This window comes from Ailuropoda melanoleuca, chromosome X (assembly GCF_002007445.2).
Source record: "Ailuropoda melanoleuca isolate Jingjing chromosome X, ASM200744v2, whole genome shotgun sequence".
NCBI lineage: Eukaryota > Metazoa > Chordata > Mammalia > Carnivora > Ursidae > Ailuropoda > Ailuropoda melanoleuca.
In genome coordinates this window covers 96,545,861-96,564,351 of record NC_048238.1, presented here as the reverse complement: position 1 = coordinate 96,564,351, position 18,491 = coordinate 96,545,861, and the positions used below count along the sequence as shown (strand labels likewise).

The window sequence follows — 18,491 nt, the reverse complement described above, 5'->3', positions numbered from 1 at the left end:
CTAGTACGGTCTGTAAAAGCAAAATAATGGAGACATCTTGCATGCCCATCAATAAAGGACTGCTTAAATCAATTATGGTACAGTCAGAAAATGGAATGCTATGCAAGCTTCAAAATACATGAGATAGCTCTAAATAAACGAATATGAAAAAATGTCCAATAAATTTCAGACCTATACGATACTACATACCTATGTGTTAAAATAAAATACAGTAGCTACTTGAACAACACAGGTTTGAACTGCACAAGTCCCCTTATAAAGGGATTTTTAAAAAAATAAATACAGTACTATAATGTATTTTCTCTTCCTTATGATTTTCTGAAAAACATTCTTTTTTTTTTTTTAAAGATTTTATTTATTTATTCGACAGAGATAGAGACAGCCAGCGAGAGAGGGAACACAAGCAGGGGGAGTGGGAGAGGGAAGCAGGCTCATAGCGGAGGAGCCTGATGTGGGGCTCGATCCCAAAACGCCGGGATCATGCCCTGAGCCGAAGGCAGACGCTTAATCACTGTGCCACCCAGGCGCCCCTGAAAAACATTCTTTTCTCTAGCTTACTGCATTGTAAGAACACAGTATAGAATACACATAACATACAAAGTATGTGTTAATCGACTGTTTATGTTATTGGTGAGCCTTCTGGTCAACAGTAGGCTATTAGTAGTTACATTCTGGGGAGAGTCCAGAGTAAACTGTATGGACATTTGCATACAATGTATGTGCATAACCAGGGTGTAGGGAAGGACTGTACACAGGAGGGTGAGAGGAGAGAACCCTACTCTTCTCATTTACAGCCTCAATCCTTAGAATACACACATGTACTGGTACTATAATCTGAAAATCAAAAACAAAACAGCCAGACACACAAGGCAAGCATTTAAATACCAAGTTAGGTATTTCACCGCAATTCAGTTAAGGGGAAATTTTCAGGCTAGATGCGCATACTAATGAAAACATAACCTTCCCTTCATGTGATTTAGCCCCAGCCCATTACCCTGTTCAGGGTTGAGTAATCAAAGACTGTGACTAGAGTTCATTCCTCCAGTCTCCCCCCAGTGTTTACTTTATTCTACTCCCTACAGATTCCCAGTATACCATGACTTATGCTGGGTAATTAGTAAGCTCTCCCAGCACCTTGTTTGTAAAGAGGGCTCTAAAATAGAAAACATCTATTATTTCACAAGCTGGCCTAGTTTATGTTTAGATATCAGCTACTTAAAACAGTTGCTGACACTTGAAATTAATATAAGAAAAAAACAAAAACAAAAGACTGAAGATCTTACTAACCTGTCCATAATCAGTCCGTGAGGAATAAACACCTTTTCCAAATCCTCAGCATAATGATGAGGTATACAGAATAAATCTAGGTCATAACCTGGTTCATCATCACTAATCTGAAAAAGAAATATGACTAGTTCAGTGACAGCATTACGGGATTGACTTTAGATGTTAAAAAACCTTAGCTTATGAGAGAAATTTAGGTATGACACATCGAGAACTTTCTGTAACTTTGTAGGTATGATTATGAATTAGAGTTATGTAAGAAATCAACCGTATGCTTTAGAGATGAATAGTTAAGACTGTAGACAAAAAATGACATATGAAATGTCCTTTAGTTCAGCAAAGAGAAAACAAAAAACTTTGAAGAGTTAAGACAAATGTGGCAAAATCCATATATTATTCTTATATTTTTTTCATTCTCTCCGCTTCTATGTTTGAAATTTTAGTAAAAAAAAGATTTTAATACACTGTAGGAAAAAAAAGTTAACACACTGTAGTCTAACAAGCTAAAAACGTCACCCTGGACAAAAGCTGCCGTTCCCCACCCCAAAGCACCTCACAGTAGGGGGGGGGAATCACCCAAAAAGCTACAGGATTTCTTAAAAACCCAAACTCGCGCCTTCATAGCAGCTACTCCAAGGTTATTCGAGTCGAACCCTATATTGGTTATCTTTGTACACCAAGTACCCAGCGTACCAAATATTTAGTAATACTGATGATGTGGCACCCGTGGTAGTAAGATGTACTGTGATTAGTTTTATAAATACTTTATATACCTATGCATACAGAAAAAATATAATAAAATCATAAAAAGTATTAGCTCGGGGAGAAGAGTTATAATGATTTTCTTTCTTATATTATACATTCCAAATTTTCTTCATTGAGTATATATTGCTGTTTAAAAAATTCAGTAGTCTTTCTTAGAAATTATTTGTGGGAGCTCCTGGGTGGCTCAGTTGGTTAAGCGTCTGCCTTCGGCTCAGGCCATGATCCCGGGGGTCCTAGGATCGAGCCCCACATGGGGCTCTGTGCTCAGTGGAGAGCCTGCTTCTCCCTCTCCCTCTGCTTGCTGCTCCCCCTGCTTGTGCGCACTCGCTCTCTCTCAAATAAATGAACGAAATCTTTAAAAAAAAAAAAAAAGATTCCCTCTCCGTTTCTCTGTGCCCCTCCCCTGCTCACACACTCTGTCTCCAAAAAAGAAAAAAGAAAAAGAAATTATTTGTGGTATTACGTGTGTTATAAAAGTATAGGGAAATTTTTATAGATGTATTAAAATCTACAAACAAAAATCGTAATACAACAGAATTAAAGAAAGAAGTGAGGAGAGGAAGGGAAAAGGAAGGAAAAGGAGGAGGAAAGGAAGGAGTGAAAGGAGGAAGGAAGGGTGGGTACGGAGGAGAATATACCAAACAGTGGTCAACTATAAGGGGATACTTGCTGCACTGCACACTTTTTTTTTAAAAAAAAGATTTTATTTATTTATTTGAGAAAGAGAGAGTGAGAGAGCACCAGCAGGGGGAGGGGCAGAGGGAGAAGCAGGCTCCCTGTTGTCGATCCCAGAGTCCTGGGATCAAGACCTGAGCTGAAGGCAGGCGCTTCACCGACTGAGCCAGCCAGGCGCCCCATGCACCGCGTGCGTTTTAATACTGACTTGGCCTTTTCGTTCACTGTCAATTTCACTTTTTTTCTAAATCATAGTTGATTTATAATTCCCACTTGCCATTATATTTAAAATCCATTCAAAGAAATAAACGAGAATTTTAATACTCTACCTCACATGATATTCAAGACTAAACTATCTTCCAAATCACATTCAAGAAGCTGATGATAGGAGTGTTTTGGCAGTTTTCAAGAAATATTGGTCAAACCATAATTACGTCTCGATGCATTAGCTAGTATCTGCTGAGCACCTTCCAGTCAGCACTGTGTTAGGTGCTTAAGGATAGGTAGCTTGGCTTTCAATCAATTTTATTATTTTTTTTAAAGATTTTATTTATTTATTTGACAGAGATAGAGACAGCCAGCGAGAGAGGGAACACAAGCAGGGGGAGTGGGAGAGGAAGAAGCAGGCTCATAGCAGAGGAGCCCGACGTTGGGATCGATCCCATAACGCCGGGATCACGCCCTGAGCCGAAGGCAGACGCTTAACCGCTGTGCCACCCAGGCGCCCCATCAATCAATTTTAAAAGTACATATTTAAGATTTACGATATTATTCACAGAATTCATAATTATATTGTGAAAAATGTGAGCTTCACGCTGTCACTTTTTCAGTCCCAAAAGCTCTTTTGAACTCTCCAGGCACGGGTGGAATTGTAGGTATTGTCTTGTCTGGCTTCTAGTACCTTCGGCCCACTTCCGCCTGTGCACAGGCAGCCAGGAAGCTGGCAGCGATCCAGGGAGGGGCACGGCCCTGCGTCAGGGCAGGGCAAAGGCACTCACTAGGCAGCCGGTCTGAGGGCGGGTGGAAGTCATTATTGACTTGTTTTTAAACCACATGTATTACTTTCATACACTGCAAGAAAAATTCTATTTTGGGGGGAATAAAAAAAGATTATGCCAGATCCTTGAAGATGAAGTGCTAACCTATCTGCTAAACATTCACATCATGCACGTTTCAGAACACAGTCACTACAAGAAGAATGGAAATGGGACATTGGTGTCACCCACAGGAGTTTTTCAAGAATACTCTATAACAAGCAAGTATTCCTTTTATAAATTTTATAAACTGAAATTTAGTTCCAGTTTTGGGAAAAGACAGACCTTGCTAGATCCTGTAGGATAAGAGGATAAACCTTCCAAGTCTGGCTCATCAGAATGTATCTGCTATTACCTGACAAGAAGGAAAATGTACCATTTCGCTGTGCTTCAACACTAAAAACATCCAGAGCACCAAAATGGCTTTCCCGAAGCTTACTCACCACCTCCTCCCAGTTACTCACTGCTTCTGCACAAGCATAAACCAGGACCCACCCAGGACTCTTCAAAATTCTGTAACACTCGGAAAGACTACAGCTTGTGCGCAAGTGGCTCAGAGCCTGGTTACAGGTTTTGCAGGCAGCCTAAGAACTTGAAGAGTCTGGACTGTCTCAGTCAAAGCCAATGTGACTTCTGCCCAGATGTGCAGTCTGCTATACACAGAACAGCTGGGATGGACACCAAAACAGGAATTCTACCTCTGTTAAAACACCAAATTAATCTCTAATTCAGAAGTTTTTATTTTCAATCAATACTATTAGATTTCTGTATCACATTTAATGTCAAAGGGCTGACTTGTGGGGCGCCTGGGTGACTCAGAAGGTTAAGTGTCAACTCTTTTTTTAAAACTATTTACTTATTTTTTAAGATTTTATTTATTTAATTCACAGAGAGAAAGAGAGAGAGAGCGCACAAGCAGGGGGAGCAGCAGGCAGAGGGAGAGGGAGAAGCAGACTCCCTGTTGAGCATGGAGCCCGACGTGGGGCTCAATCCCAGGACCCTGAGATCATGACCCGAGCCAAAGGCAGACACTTAACCGACTGAGCCACTCAGGCGCTCCTAAGTATCCAACCCTTGACCTCAGCTCAGGTTGTTGAGTTCAAGCCCCTCTTGATCTCAAGGTCATGAGTTCAAGCCCCACCCAGCATGAAGCCTACTTTAAAAAAAGGTGGGGGAGGGTGACTTGTGATTATAAGAGAGTATTATGAAACATTCTGTGCCAAAAAATTGGACAACCTAGAAGAAATGGATAAATTTCTAGATACCTATAACCTCCCAAAACTCATCAGGAAGTAATAGAAAATTTGAACAGACCGATGATCAGCAATGAAATTGAACCAGTAACCAAAAAACTCCCAACAAAGTCTAGGCCCAGATGCCTTCACAGGTGAATTCTACCAAACACTTAAAGAAGAGTTAATACCTATTTTTCTCAAACTATTCCAAAAAATAGACGAGGAAGGAAAACCCAAATTCATTCTATGAGGCCGGCATCACCCGGATACCAAAACCAGACAAAGAGACTACATAAAAAGAGAACTACGGGCCAGTATCTCTGATGAACATATATGCAAAAAGTCCCAACAAAATATTAGCAAACCAAATCCAACAATACATTAAAGAAATCATTCACCACGATCAGGCAAGATTATTCCTGGGATGCAACAGTGGTTCAATATTTGCAAAGCAATGTAATAGATCGCATCAGTAAGAAAAGGATAAAAACCATATGATAATTCCAACAGATGCAAACAAAGCATTTGACGAAGTACAACATCCACTCTTGCCACTGGAGTCTTAGCCACAGCAACCAGACAAGAAAAAGGAATAAAAGGATCCAAATTGGTAAGGAAGAAGTAAAACCTTCATTATCTGCAGATGACACGATAAAAACTCCACCAAAAAACAACTAGAACTGACCTTACCTTTAGTTAAGGTTGCAGGATACAAAATCAATGTACAGAAATCCACTGCATTTTTATACACTAATAATGAAGCAACAGAAAGAGAAATTAAGAAAGCAATCCCATTTAAAAGTGCACCAAAAATAATAAAATACCTAGGAATAACCTTAACCAAGGAGGTGAAAAGGTCTGTACTCGGAAAACCATAAAACAATGATGAAAGAAACTGAAGACAATACAAACAAACGGAAAGACAGTCCATGCTCATGGATTGGAAGAACACATATTGTTAAAATGTCCAATGCAACGTACAGATTTAATGCAATCCCTATCGAAATACAAACAGCATGTTTCACAGAACCAGAACAAATAATCCTAAAATCTGTATGGAACCACTGAAGACCCCGAAGAGCCAAAATAATCTTGAAAAAGAAAAACAGGGGCGCCTGGGTGGCTCAGTCAGTTAAGCATCTGTCTCTTGATTTTGGCTTAGGTCATGATCTCAGGGTTGTGAGACTGAGCCCCACATGGGGCTCCATGCTGGGTGTGCAGCCTACTTAAGATCTCTCTCTCCCTCTGTCCCTCCCTCCCCTCAAAAAAGAAAAGAAAAAAAAAAAGAAAAAAACGCTCGCGGTATCACAAGTCCAGATTTCAAATTATACTGTGAAGCTGTAGAAATAAAACAGTACGGCACTGGCACAGAGATAGACAGATCAACGGAACAGGACAGAAAGCCCAGAAACCAACGCACAATTATAGGTCAATTAATCTTCAACAAAGCAGGAAAGGACATCCAATGGGAAAAAGACAGTGTCTTCAACAAATGGTGTTGGGAAAACTAGACAGCAACACGCAAAAGAATGAAACTGGACCACTTTCCTACACCATTCACAAAAATAAAGTCAAAATGTATTGAAGACCTAAATGTGAGACCTGAAACCATAAAAATCCTAGAAGAGAGCACAGGCAATAATTAACATCGGCCATAGCAGCATTTTTCTAGTTATGTGTCCTGAGGCAAGGGAAGGAAAAGCGAAAATAAACTATTGGGAGTACATCAAAATAAAAAGCTTCTGCTCAGCAAAGGAAACAATCAGCAAAACTAAAAGACAACCTACCGAACAGGAGAAGATATGTGCAAATGACATGTCCAATAAAGGATAGTATCCAAAATATATAAAGAACTTATCAAACTCAACACCCAAAAACCAAATAATCCAATTTAAAAATGGGCAGAAGACACGAACAGACATTTCTCCAAAGAAGACATAGAAATGGCCAAAGGACACATGAAAAGATGCTCACCATTGCTGATCATCAGGGAAATGCAAGTCAAAATTACAACGAGATACCACCTCACACCTGTCAGAATGGCTACAATCAACAATACAAGAAACAACAAGTATTGGCAAGGTTGTAGAGAAAAAGGATCCCTCTTGCACTGTTGGTGGGAATGCAAACTGCTGCAGCCACGGTGGAAAACAGTACGGAGGGTCCTCAAAAAGTTAAAAATAGGACTACTCTATTATCTAATTATCATACCACTGGGTACTTACCCAAAAAATATAAAACACTAATTCAAAGGGATACACGCACCCCTATGTTTACAGCAGGTTTGTTTATAATAGCCAAATTATGGAAGCAGCAGATGAACAGATGAAGAAGATGTGTATATATACACAATGGAATATTATTCAGCCATAAAAAAGAATGAAATCTGTTTCACTCATTTATGGAACATAAGAAATAGGAAGATCAGTAGGAGAAGGAAGGGAAGAATGAAGTGGGGGTAAACAGAAGGGGGAATGAACCATGACAGACTGTGGACTCTGGGAAACAAACTGAGGGCTTCAGAGGGGAGGGGGGTAAGGGAATGTGATAGGCCGGTGATGGGTAGTAAGGAGGGCACGTATTGCATGGAGCACTGGGTGTTATACGCAAGTAATGAACCATGGAACATTACATCAAAAACTAAGAATGTCCTGTATGGTGACTAATGTAACATAATTAAAAAAAAAAAAGAATGAAGTCTTACCATGTGCAACAACATGGATGGATCCAGAGAGTATATACTAAGTGAAATAAGTCAGAGAAAGACAAATGTCATATGATTTCACTCATATGTGGAATTTAAGAAAACAAAGGAAAAAAGAGAGACAAACCAAGAAACAGACTGTTTACTATAGAGAACAAACTGGTTACCAGAGGGGAGGGAGGTGGGAGGGAGCACGGGTGAAACAGGTGATGGGGATTGAGAGTACACTTACGGTGATGAGCACTGGCTCGTGTACAGAATTGCTGAATCACTATATTGTGCACCTGATACTAATATAACACTATGTTAACTATACTGGAATTTTTTTTAAGATTTTTATTTATTTGAGAGAGAGCATGCCAGTGAGAGAGCATGAGTGGGGGGAGGGGCAGAGGGAGAAGCAGGCTCCCCACTAACCAGGGAGCCGGATGTCAGGCTCAGTCCCAGGACTCCGGGAACATGACCCGAGCTGAAGGCAGACACTTAACCTACTGAGCCACCCAGGCGCCCCTATACTGGAATTAAAATTTAAAAAGTCTAAATAAAATTTTTAAAAAGGGTTGATTTGTTCTTTCAAGCATAAAAAAACAGGTTAATATAACTCTTCCCAAAAGGCAAAAAGAAAAATTCTTAAAACTTGCATTGCTTGAAGGTGTCTCAATTAATAGGGGACATTTGTGATCAATTAAGATCAAGATATCCACTGATCTATTTGACACAATTGGTAATGGGGGATCTTATCTAAGGTATGTGATCATAATTTGGGGCGTAATACTTTTTTTTGGTTGTCAAATGAACCTTTATTGAAATTTTCCTTTGTAGTTTTTTTTTATTATTAACATATAATGTATTATTTGTTTAAGCGGTACAGGTCTGTGAGTCATCAGTCTTACACAATGCACAGCAGTCACAACACATACCCTCCCCAATGTCCATCACCCAGCCACCCCATTCCCCACCCCCCTCCCCTCCAGCAACCCTCGGTTTGCTTCCTGAGATTAAGAGTTTCTAATGGTTTGTCTCCCTCTCTGGTTTTGTCTTGTTTCATTTCTTCCTCTCTTCCCCTATGATCCTCTGCCTTGTTTCTCAAATTGCACATATCAGCGAGATCATGTGATAGCTGTTTTTCTCACTGACTTACTTCACTTAGCATAATACCCTCCAGTCCCATCCACGTTGAGGCAGAATTCAAGATTTCATTTTTGATGGCTGCATAATATTCCAGTGTGTGTGTGTGTGTGTGTGTGTGTGTGTGTGTGTGTACACCTCATCTTCTTTATCCATTCATCTGTTGATGGACATCTGGGCTCTTTCCATAGTTTGGCTATTGCGGACATTGCTGCTATGAACAGTGGGGTGCAGGTGCCCCTTCGGATCACTACATTTGTATCTTTGGGGTAAATATCCAGTAGTACAATTGCTGGGTCGTAGGGCAGCTCTATTTTCAACTTTGTGAGGAACCTCCATACTGCTTTCCAGAGTGGCTGCACCAGCTTGCATTCCCACCAACAGTGTAGGAGGGATCCCCTTTCATGTTCATCCTTTTCCAGCTGCTGATGCATGTACCGTTTGCTGCCCATCATGACTCCCTGGAGCCATACTACAAGCCCCTGGACCAACCCCTGGATAGAGTCCAACTGCCACACAGCCCACTGCCCCGTTTCAGCAGGAAGCAGCCAGAGCGATCATTGTCCCATTCCCTAATGGCAGTTAGGGTTACTAATCCAGGGGGAGTAATGAGTAAGGGGCAGGCGGGGGGGGGGCTTGGCAGGGAGAGATAGATGGGGGCTAAGTGATCAGGCTCACAGACATCCCAAAAATGTGGAGGTGTGGGAAAACCAGAGATAAGGGGACAAATCTGACTACCCTGCCCTAGGCCTGCGGGATGGGTCGTGTGAGGCGGGTGTCTTTACAATAATCACCTGTGACCAACAAAAACTAACCAGCCCCTAAAAAGGAAGTAAGCCACAGAAGGTGTTAGCAAAAGAGATGTTAAAAGGATTTAAGTTCCCCGGTTAGCTTTCTATAAAAGACCAACCCTAAAGGCGCTTGTAGGCAACCCTCTCGGGACCCCTCTCCTGAGTTTTTTCTGTATCTTCACTTAACTTCAATCGCTTTACACACACACACACACACACACACCTTGCACTGCGAGGTACTTTAGGCATGAATTCACAAGTGTGTTATAATTCACTATAAATAAATGGGGTATATTTATGGGGGTCATAATTTAAGAAATATATGCCTGGCCACAGGTAGTCTGTTGTCAGAACCGGGCAATGGATATATGAGGGTTTGTTATGCTATTATGGCTACTTATAGATACTTCAAATATAAAGTTAAATACAGAGCAATTTATTTAAATGATGACAAGGCACCAACATCACTTTTCCCAATTTTACATTTAATGAAAAGTCCAAGTCTTTTAAATCCATGTATAATGACCAATTATTAGAATACTAATTTTAAAATGGTGATGACCTTATCCAGAACCTGTATTCTTATTACTAATACTCAAATATTTAGTGAGAGCCTACTATGTTGTGCATACTAGAGGATTAGATAAATCTGACATAGCTACTCCCGAAGAGCTTACAGTATAGAAGACGTGACATGTACACGAATAACCATAAGACGGTGGTAAGGTTCTATGAAAAAGAAATAGGTGAAGTATTGTGGGAGTTTAGAAGAGCACTCAGATTCTCAGAAGCCTCACTTGCACCTGGATCACTGGTAAGAAATAAGATACAACTCAATGAACAGGAACTTGTTTTAATCATCCCAACACCAAAGCTGCACATTAAACAGGTCCAATAACCTCAATCTCCACAAGACAGAAATATACCTGGTGGCCTTTCACCTCATTAGCCCTTAGGAACCCCATCTGATACTGGTTAATATCTGCTATTACCCTCATCTGATACGGATTACTTAACAATCCAGTGGCTGCTTTGATAGGAAAGGATCGCAGTTTATTAAATTACATAAAAATGCATTTAACACCCACATTAAGGCACTGTGCAATAAATTTTGTAGGGTGATAGAAAGATGATTTTAAATTTAGAGCCCTCAAAGAGCTGATCATCTAGTAGAAAAGACATACATGCACGCACGCGTGCGCACACACACACACACACACTGTACAGCACAATAAAGCTGGTCATTTGTACCTGAATCGAATTTGACAAGCCCACAAACCTGTGGTTATCAAAAGCAGTTACATACGCACTACAGGCAAACCCAGAAGCCAGCACCAATGACTCCCCCTAAGCAGTTTCGAGCTCAGTCATTATATTCTGTTGCCTAGGCTGCAAATTGAGTCAAGTCCACTGGCACGTCTCTGATACTGAATTAGCACAGCCTCTGCATCAACTAGGCAATAGCTGATTACGAATGTGTAACATTTCTGTATGAATGTAAATCACATCTGTTTTACTATTGTTGGTGACGTGGTGTTGCATGTCTAAGAACCCGGTGACCGACACCTTCTGAAACAACTGTATTCGTCTGCTGAAGCTGCCATACCGGAACACCACTGCCTGGGGGCCTTCAACAGCAGTAATTTATTTCTTACAGTTCTGGAGGCTGGGAGGCTGGGAAGTCCAAGATCAAGATGCCGGCAAAGCAGGTTTCATTCTGAGGCCTCTCCTCTTGGCTTGTAGGCAGCTGCTTTCTCCTAGCTACGTGCACAGTGGAGCGTGGGGGAGGGTGCTCTTTGGTGTCTTTTCTTAAAAGACCAGGGACCCAACCTCATGACCTCATCTACTCCTCATTACCTCCCAAACGCCCCATCACCAAATACCACACACTGGCAGTTAGGGTTTCAACGTATGAATTTGGGCAGGAGTGGCTATTAGTCAGTCCATAACAAGAAGTTGACATAAAATGGCTAAGGAAGATCACAAAGATTGTTCTAGATGGCTCTGGGGAGAGCCCAACCCAAAAATCTTTGGGGAGCGCTTTGGAGGGGCAAGTCGTGGTAACCAATGCTGGTATATGTGCCACCAGAAGTGAGCACAGGAAGCGGTAAACAGATGAAAATGGTTTGTCTCCAGATCCACCGTTCCCACTACGGCCATTACTGGCTGAACTGGAAATCAAAGAACAGGTCACTCACAGCTCTGAGTCACTTACCATGTACTCAGACAGTTCAGAAATCTGACTGCATCTCCTCAGCTTTAGAACACAGCTCTCAAATTCTAGCCTATCTGTAATATACTTGTTAATGGTAAACTCTACACGGTTCTTTCATTACTATGTAAGGTTACTGGAAAATGTAACATTAGCATCTACCATTTGTCTAGAATCATAGTCAATACTTTTGCTATCACAGATTACCAAAATAATTTTACTTCCCAGTAAAACTGGCATCACAAATTCTTAATAATTATGTGTGTCTCATCTGTGATAATGATTTTTACAGGGAAATTTGTGGCTTACACATAAAATTTCTAATTACAAAAATATATTATCTAAAATTACAGCAGGCAAGGAAATTAACTCAACCTAAGGTAACACTAGCAACATCAACTCATCATCTGTGACTATGATTGCTTAAGTCTCTTTGTGGTCAAAATACAGCAATGTTCAGGGGTCCAGACAAGACCAAATGCAAGTGAGTCTTAAAATGAGCTTAAAATGTGAATTAGAAGATGCACAATAGATAAAATACATTTTATTTTATTCCTAGCAATCAACAACAATTCCAAGCTTCTAAAATGGGCAGAAATTGCTAGGTAGCATATTTGTACCTTTTATATTCAGACACTTTAAAATTCTTAAAAAGGGGGCGCCTGGGTGGCACAGCGGTTTAGCGTCTGCCTTCGGCTCAGGGCGTGATCCCGGCGTTATGGGATAGAGCCCCACATCAGGCTCCTCCACTGTGAGCCTGCTTCTTCCTCTCCCACTCCCCTGCTTGTGTTCCCTCTCTCGCTGGCTGTCTCTATCTCTGTCGAATAAATAAATAAAATCTTTAAAAAAATAAGATAAAATAAAATTCTCAAAAAACTTGAAAAAAATATTAAAATTCTTAAAAAACACCAAAGCAGAGGCTGTGCCACCCCCTTGGGATAATTTGTGATAACCCAGGGTATCACAAAACTAAAATTATGAGTCACTGATGCACATAATTCTTAATGTGAAAATAATTTAAGCTAGCAGTAAGTATGTTCATCTTCCAACTTTATATAGTCTTACAGATAAATTACATATATAAATTGCTTGCCCTCCCTTCTGAGGGTTAAAGAATTAAAAGGTTTATAAGAATGTAAGGATTATAAGAATTAAAATCAGGATTCTTTTTTAAAGATTTTTAAATTTATTTTAGGGGAGGGAAGAAAGGGAGAGAGAATCAATTCCCAGACTCCCCCACTGAGTGGGGAGCCTGATGCCGGGCTTGATCCCAGGACCCTGAGATCATGACCTGAGCAGAAATCAGGAGTTGGACGCTCAACTGACTTAGTCATCCAGGCACCCCTAAAATCAGCTTTCTTGACTATTCAACCCAGGGGTAAATTATTAGCTACTCCCAGGTAAGTTGGCCCAAAACTACTACATGTGCAAGTACATGAATTTACCCTACACTATGATCTTTCATTAGTATGCACAGTGGAATAATAGCCATGCTCATTCTGGACAAAAATATATATACCTATCAATTATCAGAAGCACACTGTTAGAGTAGGTCCATAGCAATTTAAAGTGTGTATGAATTCTTATCAGTAGCAAATTATTCTAAATGTTAGTAATTTGGTGGCACAGTAACAATGGAATCTCACTATTGATATTAACAAAGGTGGTTGACACTCTCACAGCATGTGAATCTTACTGAATCCACACAGGATAAAACTACACAAAGAGGGGCGCCTGGGTGGCTCGGTCCTTAAGCGTCTGCCTTCGGCTCAGGGCGTGATCCCAGCGTTCTGGGATCGAGCCCCACATCAGGCTCCTCTGTTGGGAGCCTGCTTCTTCCTCTCCCACTCCCCTGCTTGTGTTCCCTCTCTCGCTGGCTGTCTCTCTCTCTGTCAAATAAATAAATAAAATCTTAAAAAAAAAAAACTACAGAAAGAAAGAAGGCTACACGAGTGCATCTTTAGCCTCTCCTCACATGACAAGGCCCAGTTACTACCTCATGAACTACAAGAAAACTAAAGGAAAACTCCAAAAGCCCTCACATAGTAAGCACTATGTGAGTGTTTGTTATTACTAACATGCAGACAATTTCTGGGAAGGAAATAAAAGGAACAGGAATTTGCAAACATTGCAAACACAATGAAGATCTTAATGTTCAAACAAAAGTAACAGCCAGTTCTAGCAATAATAATTCACTGCATGCTGGGGCGGGGCATCATACCCCAAAGCTGAAAGTCTCTAACTTCCTCAGCAACTGAATAAAAACAACAGCCCCCACCATTTTTTGAGTACCTACTATTAGTGTACCGCTTTAAGAGCGGGCTCTGGAGAGAGACCTAGGTTTGAGTTCCTCTTAGTAACTGTGTCATGTGGGTATGGTGTGAGGTAACCTCTCAGGGGCTTCAAAGATTCCTCCTCTGTAAAATGGTAATAATCATGCTAATTGACCTCGGGGTACTCGGATGGAGCCCCACCCACATCAGGCTCCGTGCTCAGCAGGGAGTCTGTTTGAGGATTCTCTTTCTCTCTTTCAAATAAATAAATCTTTTAAAAAATAATCATGCTATTGTTACAGGGTTGTTTTGAGGACTAAATAGGACTATATAGGTAAACACAATGATAGTTATTACTATTCCCAGTCAAGGACCACAGAAAGGTTGTTCAGTCAGTTAGACTGTGGACAGTCTTACAATCTTTTCAATAGCACCTCAAGAATACATTAAGGACACCTAAGCCCAGAAAGGTGAAGTAAGTTACCCAAGGCCACACAGCTGGTAAACATCCCAACCAAGCAGGATTCCAGGCCAGACTCCATCAAGAACATTGGTCTTTACCTTAAGCCATAGTGCCTCATATCAACAGAATCCTTCCTTTTTTAGGGTTCAAGTGGCTAATTATTAATTAATTCAACAAACCATTATTGATAATTCCTTACGTGCCAGGCACTGTACTATGTGCTGGGGTTAGGGTGATGCCTCACCTCATAAAGTTTATCATTTAGTGGGAGACACAATCAACAGGTAATAGGTAATTGTGAAAATACGATGACGACGACGACGATGATGCAGCAGACTAAGGCATGTAACTGTTTGGGAGGGGCGCTGGCCATTTTAGCAAGCGTGATCCGAAAGGTGGGAGGCGAATGCAGCTTAGCTTGTTCGAGAAACAAAAAGCACCAATGAGGTTGGAGACAGGATACGGGAGGCTGATGATGGTATGAATGTCCTTGAAGGTAAGGACCAGATTCGCATTTTTTTTGTCCCTGCAGGATCAAAGAGCGTAGGATCCAGGTGGAGGCATATCTGAATTCGAGGCCTGGCTACCTCTGGGCCGTGGGAAAATTACCTAATATCGTCTCACTAGTTTCCTCGTGTGTAAAATTGTAGGCATGGTTACCGCTACCAAGGCTGCAGTGAGGAGTCCATCAGGCAATGCGCATTCGCACAGTCATTATGGTATTTGCGGAACTAGGTACAAATGCCAGTCCCCGCGTGCCCTCCCATGTGGTCGTTCCCGTGCCTGGGCCCTCCACACCGGAACCCTGAGGACCCGGGCAGCATACCCCCGGTTTAGAGAAGGGCCTCTCCGGAGAAAGCCCTCCAGCCCCCCCCCCCACCGACCCGCGGCGCGCCAGATCATTCCCGAACTGGCCCACGCGGCCCATTCCCCACAGCACGCTTCCCAGAGGCACAAGTCAACCAAAACGCCATTTCCACCCTCTCCTCCCTCACGCGGCCCTCCTTGCCAGGGCCGTCCAGGGGCACCCAGCCCGCACCTCGCCAGCCGTCCCCCACGCCGTCCCGCCTGACGTACAGCCCGAGCCGGGACGCGGCGGCCGCCCCCCACCCCTCCGGGCTTCCCCGGGCCACCCCGGCCCGGCGGCCGCACTGCGGGCCGCGCGCCTCGCCGGCCGCCCGCCGCCGCCACGGCCACGGCCCGGAGGGCCAAGCTGCTCACCACCACGCTGGAGCTGCGGGTCGCCATGACGGAGCCGGCGGGCGCGCGGGCTGACGGCAGCCTGGAAAGGAGGAAGCCGGCGGCGCAGCTCGGGAGGCGGAGGTTCCGCAGGAGGTGGCGACACGCGGGAAGGCCGAGAGCTGTGCTCGCTGTTGCGCTCTAGGCCGCCGCGGGAGCGGAGGCAGAACAAGCCCCGCCCCAGCCCCGCCCCGGTCCCGCCCGGCTCCGCCCGGACGCCTGGGCCGGCGCCTGCGGGTTTCCACGCTCCAGAGGTGGGAATTTTCCTCCGGAAGAAGCGTGACTTCTCGGGCGCAGCCTGTGTCCCGCTTTCCCTGCGTCTCCCAGCCGGAGGGCCCCCGATTTCCCAAACCTGCCGCCGCCTCGGTTCTTCCTAGTGGCCCTAAACTGGGCGCCGGCTCTTCCGTTTGCAGTCACCACGCGATTATCTCGCCCGGCCTCCCCTTCCTGAGACCTTGAACCGCATTGCAGATTCCGTTTTCCCGACTAGTGGCCCAATTCTACCAAAACACTTTAACTGCGTGTGCGAGTTGAGACCTAGAGCCCTAGAGTCGGTAGGTCAGGGTACAAATCCGGCGGCGGACACCTAACTGCTGTGTGACCTTGTGCGAATCAGACTCACTGAGCCTCTCTTTTCGTCTCAGTAAAGGGAGGATATTAACAGGATCGTTGGGAGGATTAGACGTGGTGTCTGTGTGTGCATACGTATAGAGATGGCACAGTATCTAATCAGTAAATGGGAACTTGCTATTACCGATCTTTATTTTTGCCTCCACCACTCTCTGCATGGAACTGGGCGGGGGATCTTCCTCTAGTCTCACATAAGGTCAGTTAAGCCAATAAACGGTTGTGCCATTCCTGACGTTCCTACAGCTCCCGCCCCCACCACAGTGCCCCCACATTGTAGGTGTTCTCTATTAGGGCCACTGAGGGATATGTGATGGTAAGAGATTATGAAACTGGGCAAGTTATTGACCTCCTCTGAGACTTCCTCAAAAAAATGAAAATAATTCTTGCTGTGAAGGGTTATTACGAGAATTGTAAAAATCATTTATGTAAAGCACCTAGCATACTACTTGCCTTGCTGTAGGTGCTCAAGAAATAGTAGCAGTTACAATTTTAGCGTGTATGAGTGTGTGAACGCCATAGTGTCCGAGTTTCTCCGCCCCTATCTATCGTGGAGCGATAAGACTATAATGGAAAAGGTACATGTGGGCTTTGGATTGACAAAGATCTGAGTTTAAATCCCGAATTCACCACTAACCAGGGTTATACCTTGAGCGGGATTCTTGACCTCCGTGTGCCTCAGTTTCCTTATATGTCAAATGAAGATAATATCTCCATCATAGGGCATGGCGGGGATTAAACAAAACAATGCAAGAGTGCCTAGTATAGCCCTTGCTTCAAAAAATGTTAATACCAATGCAGTGTGTTCCATATTTTTGTCTTAAAACAATTCTTCACTCTATTTATCCTTCTAGCATCTAAGACCTCTTACCTAATCTCCTATTGATGGACATTTGGGCAGTTTCTAGGTTTGGTTTATTGCAAATAGTGCTGCTATGAACATTTTATACATATTTTGTCCATAAACACATGAATGTATTTCTCTTGGATATAGACTTTGAGGTTCATTATCAGCACGTTTTTTTTTTTAAGATTTTTATTCATTTATTCGACAAAGATAGAGACAGCCAGCGAGAGAGGGAACACAAGCAGGGGGAGTGGGAGAGGAAGAAGCAGGCTCATAGCGGAGGAGCCCGATGTGGGGCTCGATCCCATAACTCCAGGATCACGCCCTGAGCCAAAAGCAGACGCTTAACCGCTGTGCCACCCAGGCGCCCCATTATCAGCACGTTTTTATTACTTCTCCTTTTAGCAAACATTGTGTTCCACCAGGAGTTAATTCAGAGCACTTCCAGTGTATACACTGGGCCCCCAGCACATGTGGACTCAGCTACTTTTGTTTCTTTGTTTTTTTATCGTTAAGCAAGCTCCACGCCGAGCCCGGCCTGGAGCCCAACGTGTGGCTTGAACTCAAGACACTGAGATCAAGACCTGAGCCAAGATCAAGAGTCGGGCCAGCTGAGCCACCAGGCACCCCCCACCCTCCGCGTTTGTTTCTAAATTAGGTACAACCCCTTCCGGGCTTGTCTGTGACTTGCAGTATCTTTCTCCCACCCCTGTGGTAGCACATACTCTTGTATTCTCACAGAGGTTTGAAATAAACAGTGATAGCCTGGTGATTGTAAGACAAACAGTACTATTATTTTAATCCTGTCATTCTATGACAACTTGGACCTTTTGTTTGTGTTTAAAATTTAAAACAGCAACTTGCAAGATGTAATACTTGTATTTGGCAAGTGGAAATCTGGTTCACATATGCAATGCTTTCCTGAATTTGGACAATATATTTAAAATCGAAATGTGTTATTTTAAAATTATAACAGTTGGGCATCTGGCTGGCTCAATCAGTAAAGCCTGTGACTCTTGATCTCAGGGTTGTGAGTTCAAGCCCCACACTGGGTGTGTGGCCTACTTAAAAAAAAATTGGAAAATTAAAGCTATAATCATCTTAAATCCAAAAAAGAAATCAAGAAAATAATTATTACTCATTATTACAGAAAATAAAATTTTCATATAAACAAAATAATTGCCATTTTTTTTTGAGAGAGAGAGAAAGCATGC

The 18,491-nt window shown here is 42.8% G+C and overlaps 1 protein-coding gene across 2 annotated transcripts in view; it reads right to left on the bottom strand.

Annotated features, from left to right (window-relative positions):
- HPRT1 (hypoxanthine phosphoribosyltransferase 1) overlaps positions 1 to 15,966 on the bottom strand; it is a 39,650-nt gene extending 23,684 nt beyond the window's left edge. The window contains exons 1-2 of one of the 2 annotated variants that reach the window (XM_034649917.1): positions 15,786 to 15,966; positions 1,288 to 1,394 (exon numbers count right to left, since the gene is read on the bottom strand). In XM_034649917.1, the coding sequence (XP_034505808.1) occupies positions 1,288 to 1,394; positions 15,786 to 15,812 (134 nt within the window). In that variant the 5' untranslated portion in view covers positions 15,813 to 15,966. The remainder of the gene's footprint in view (positions 1 to 1,287; positions 1,395 to 15,785) is intronic. The other variant, XM_034649916.1, reaches the window with a different exon arrangement.
- Between the last annotated feature and the right edge of the window lie 2,525 nt (positions 15,967 to 18,491).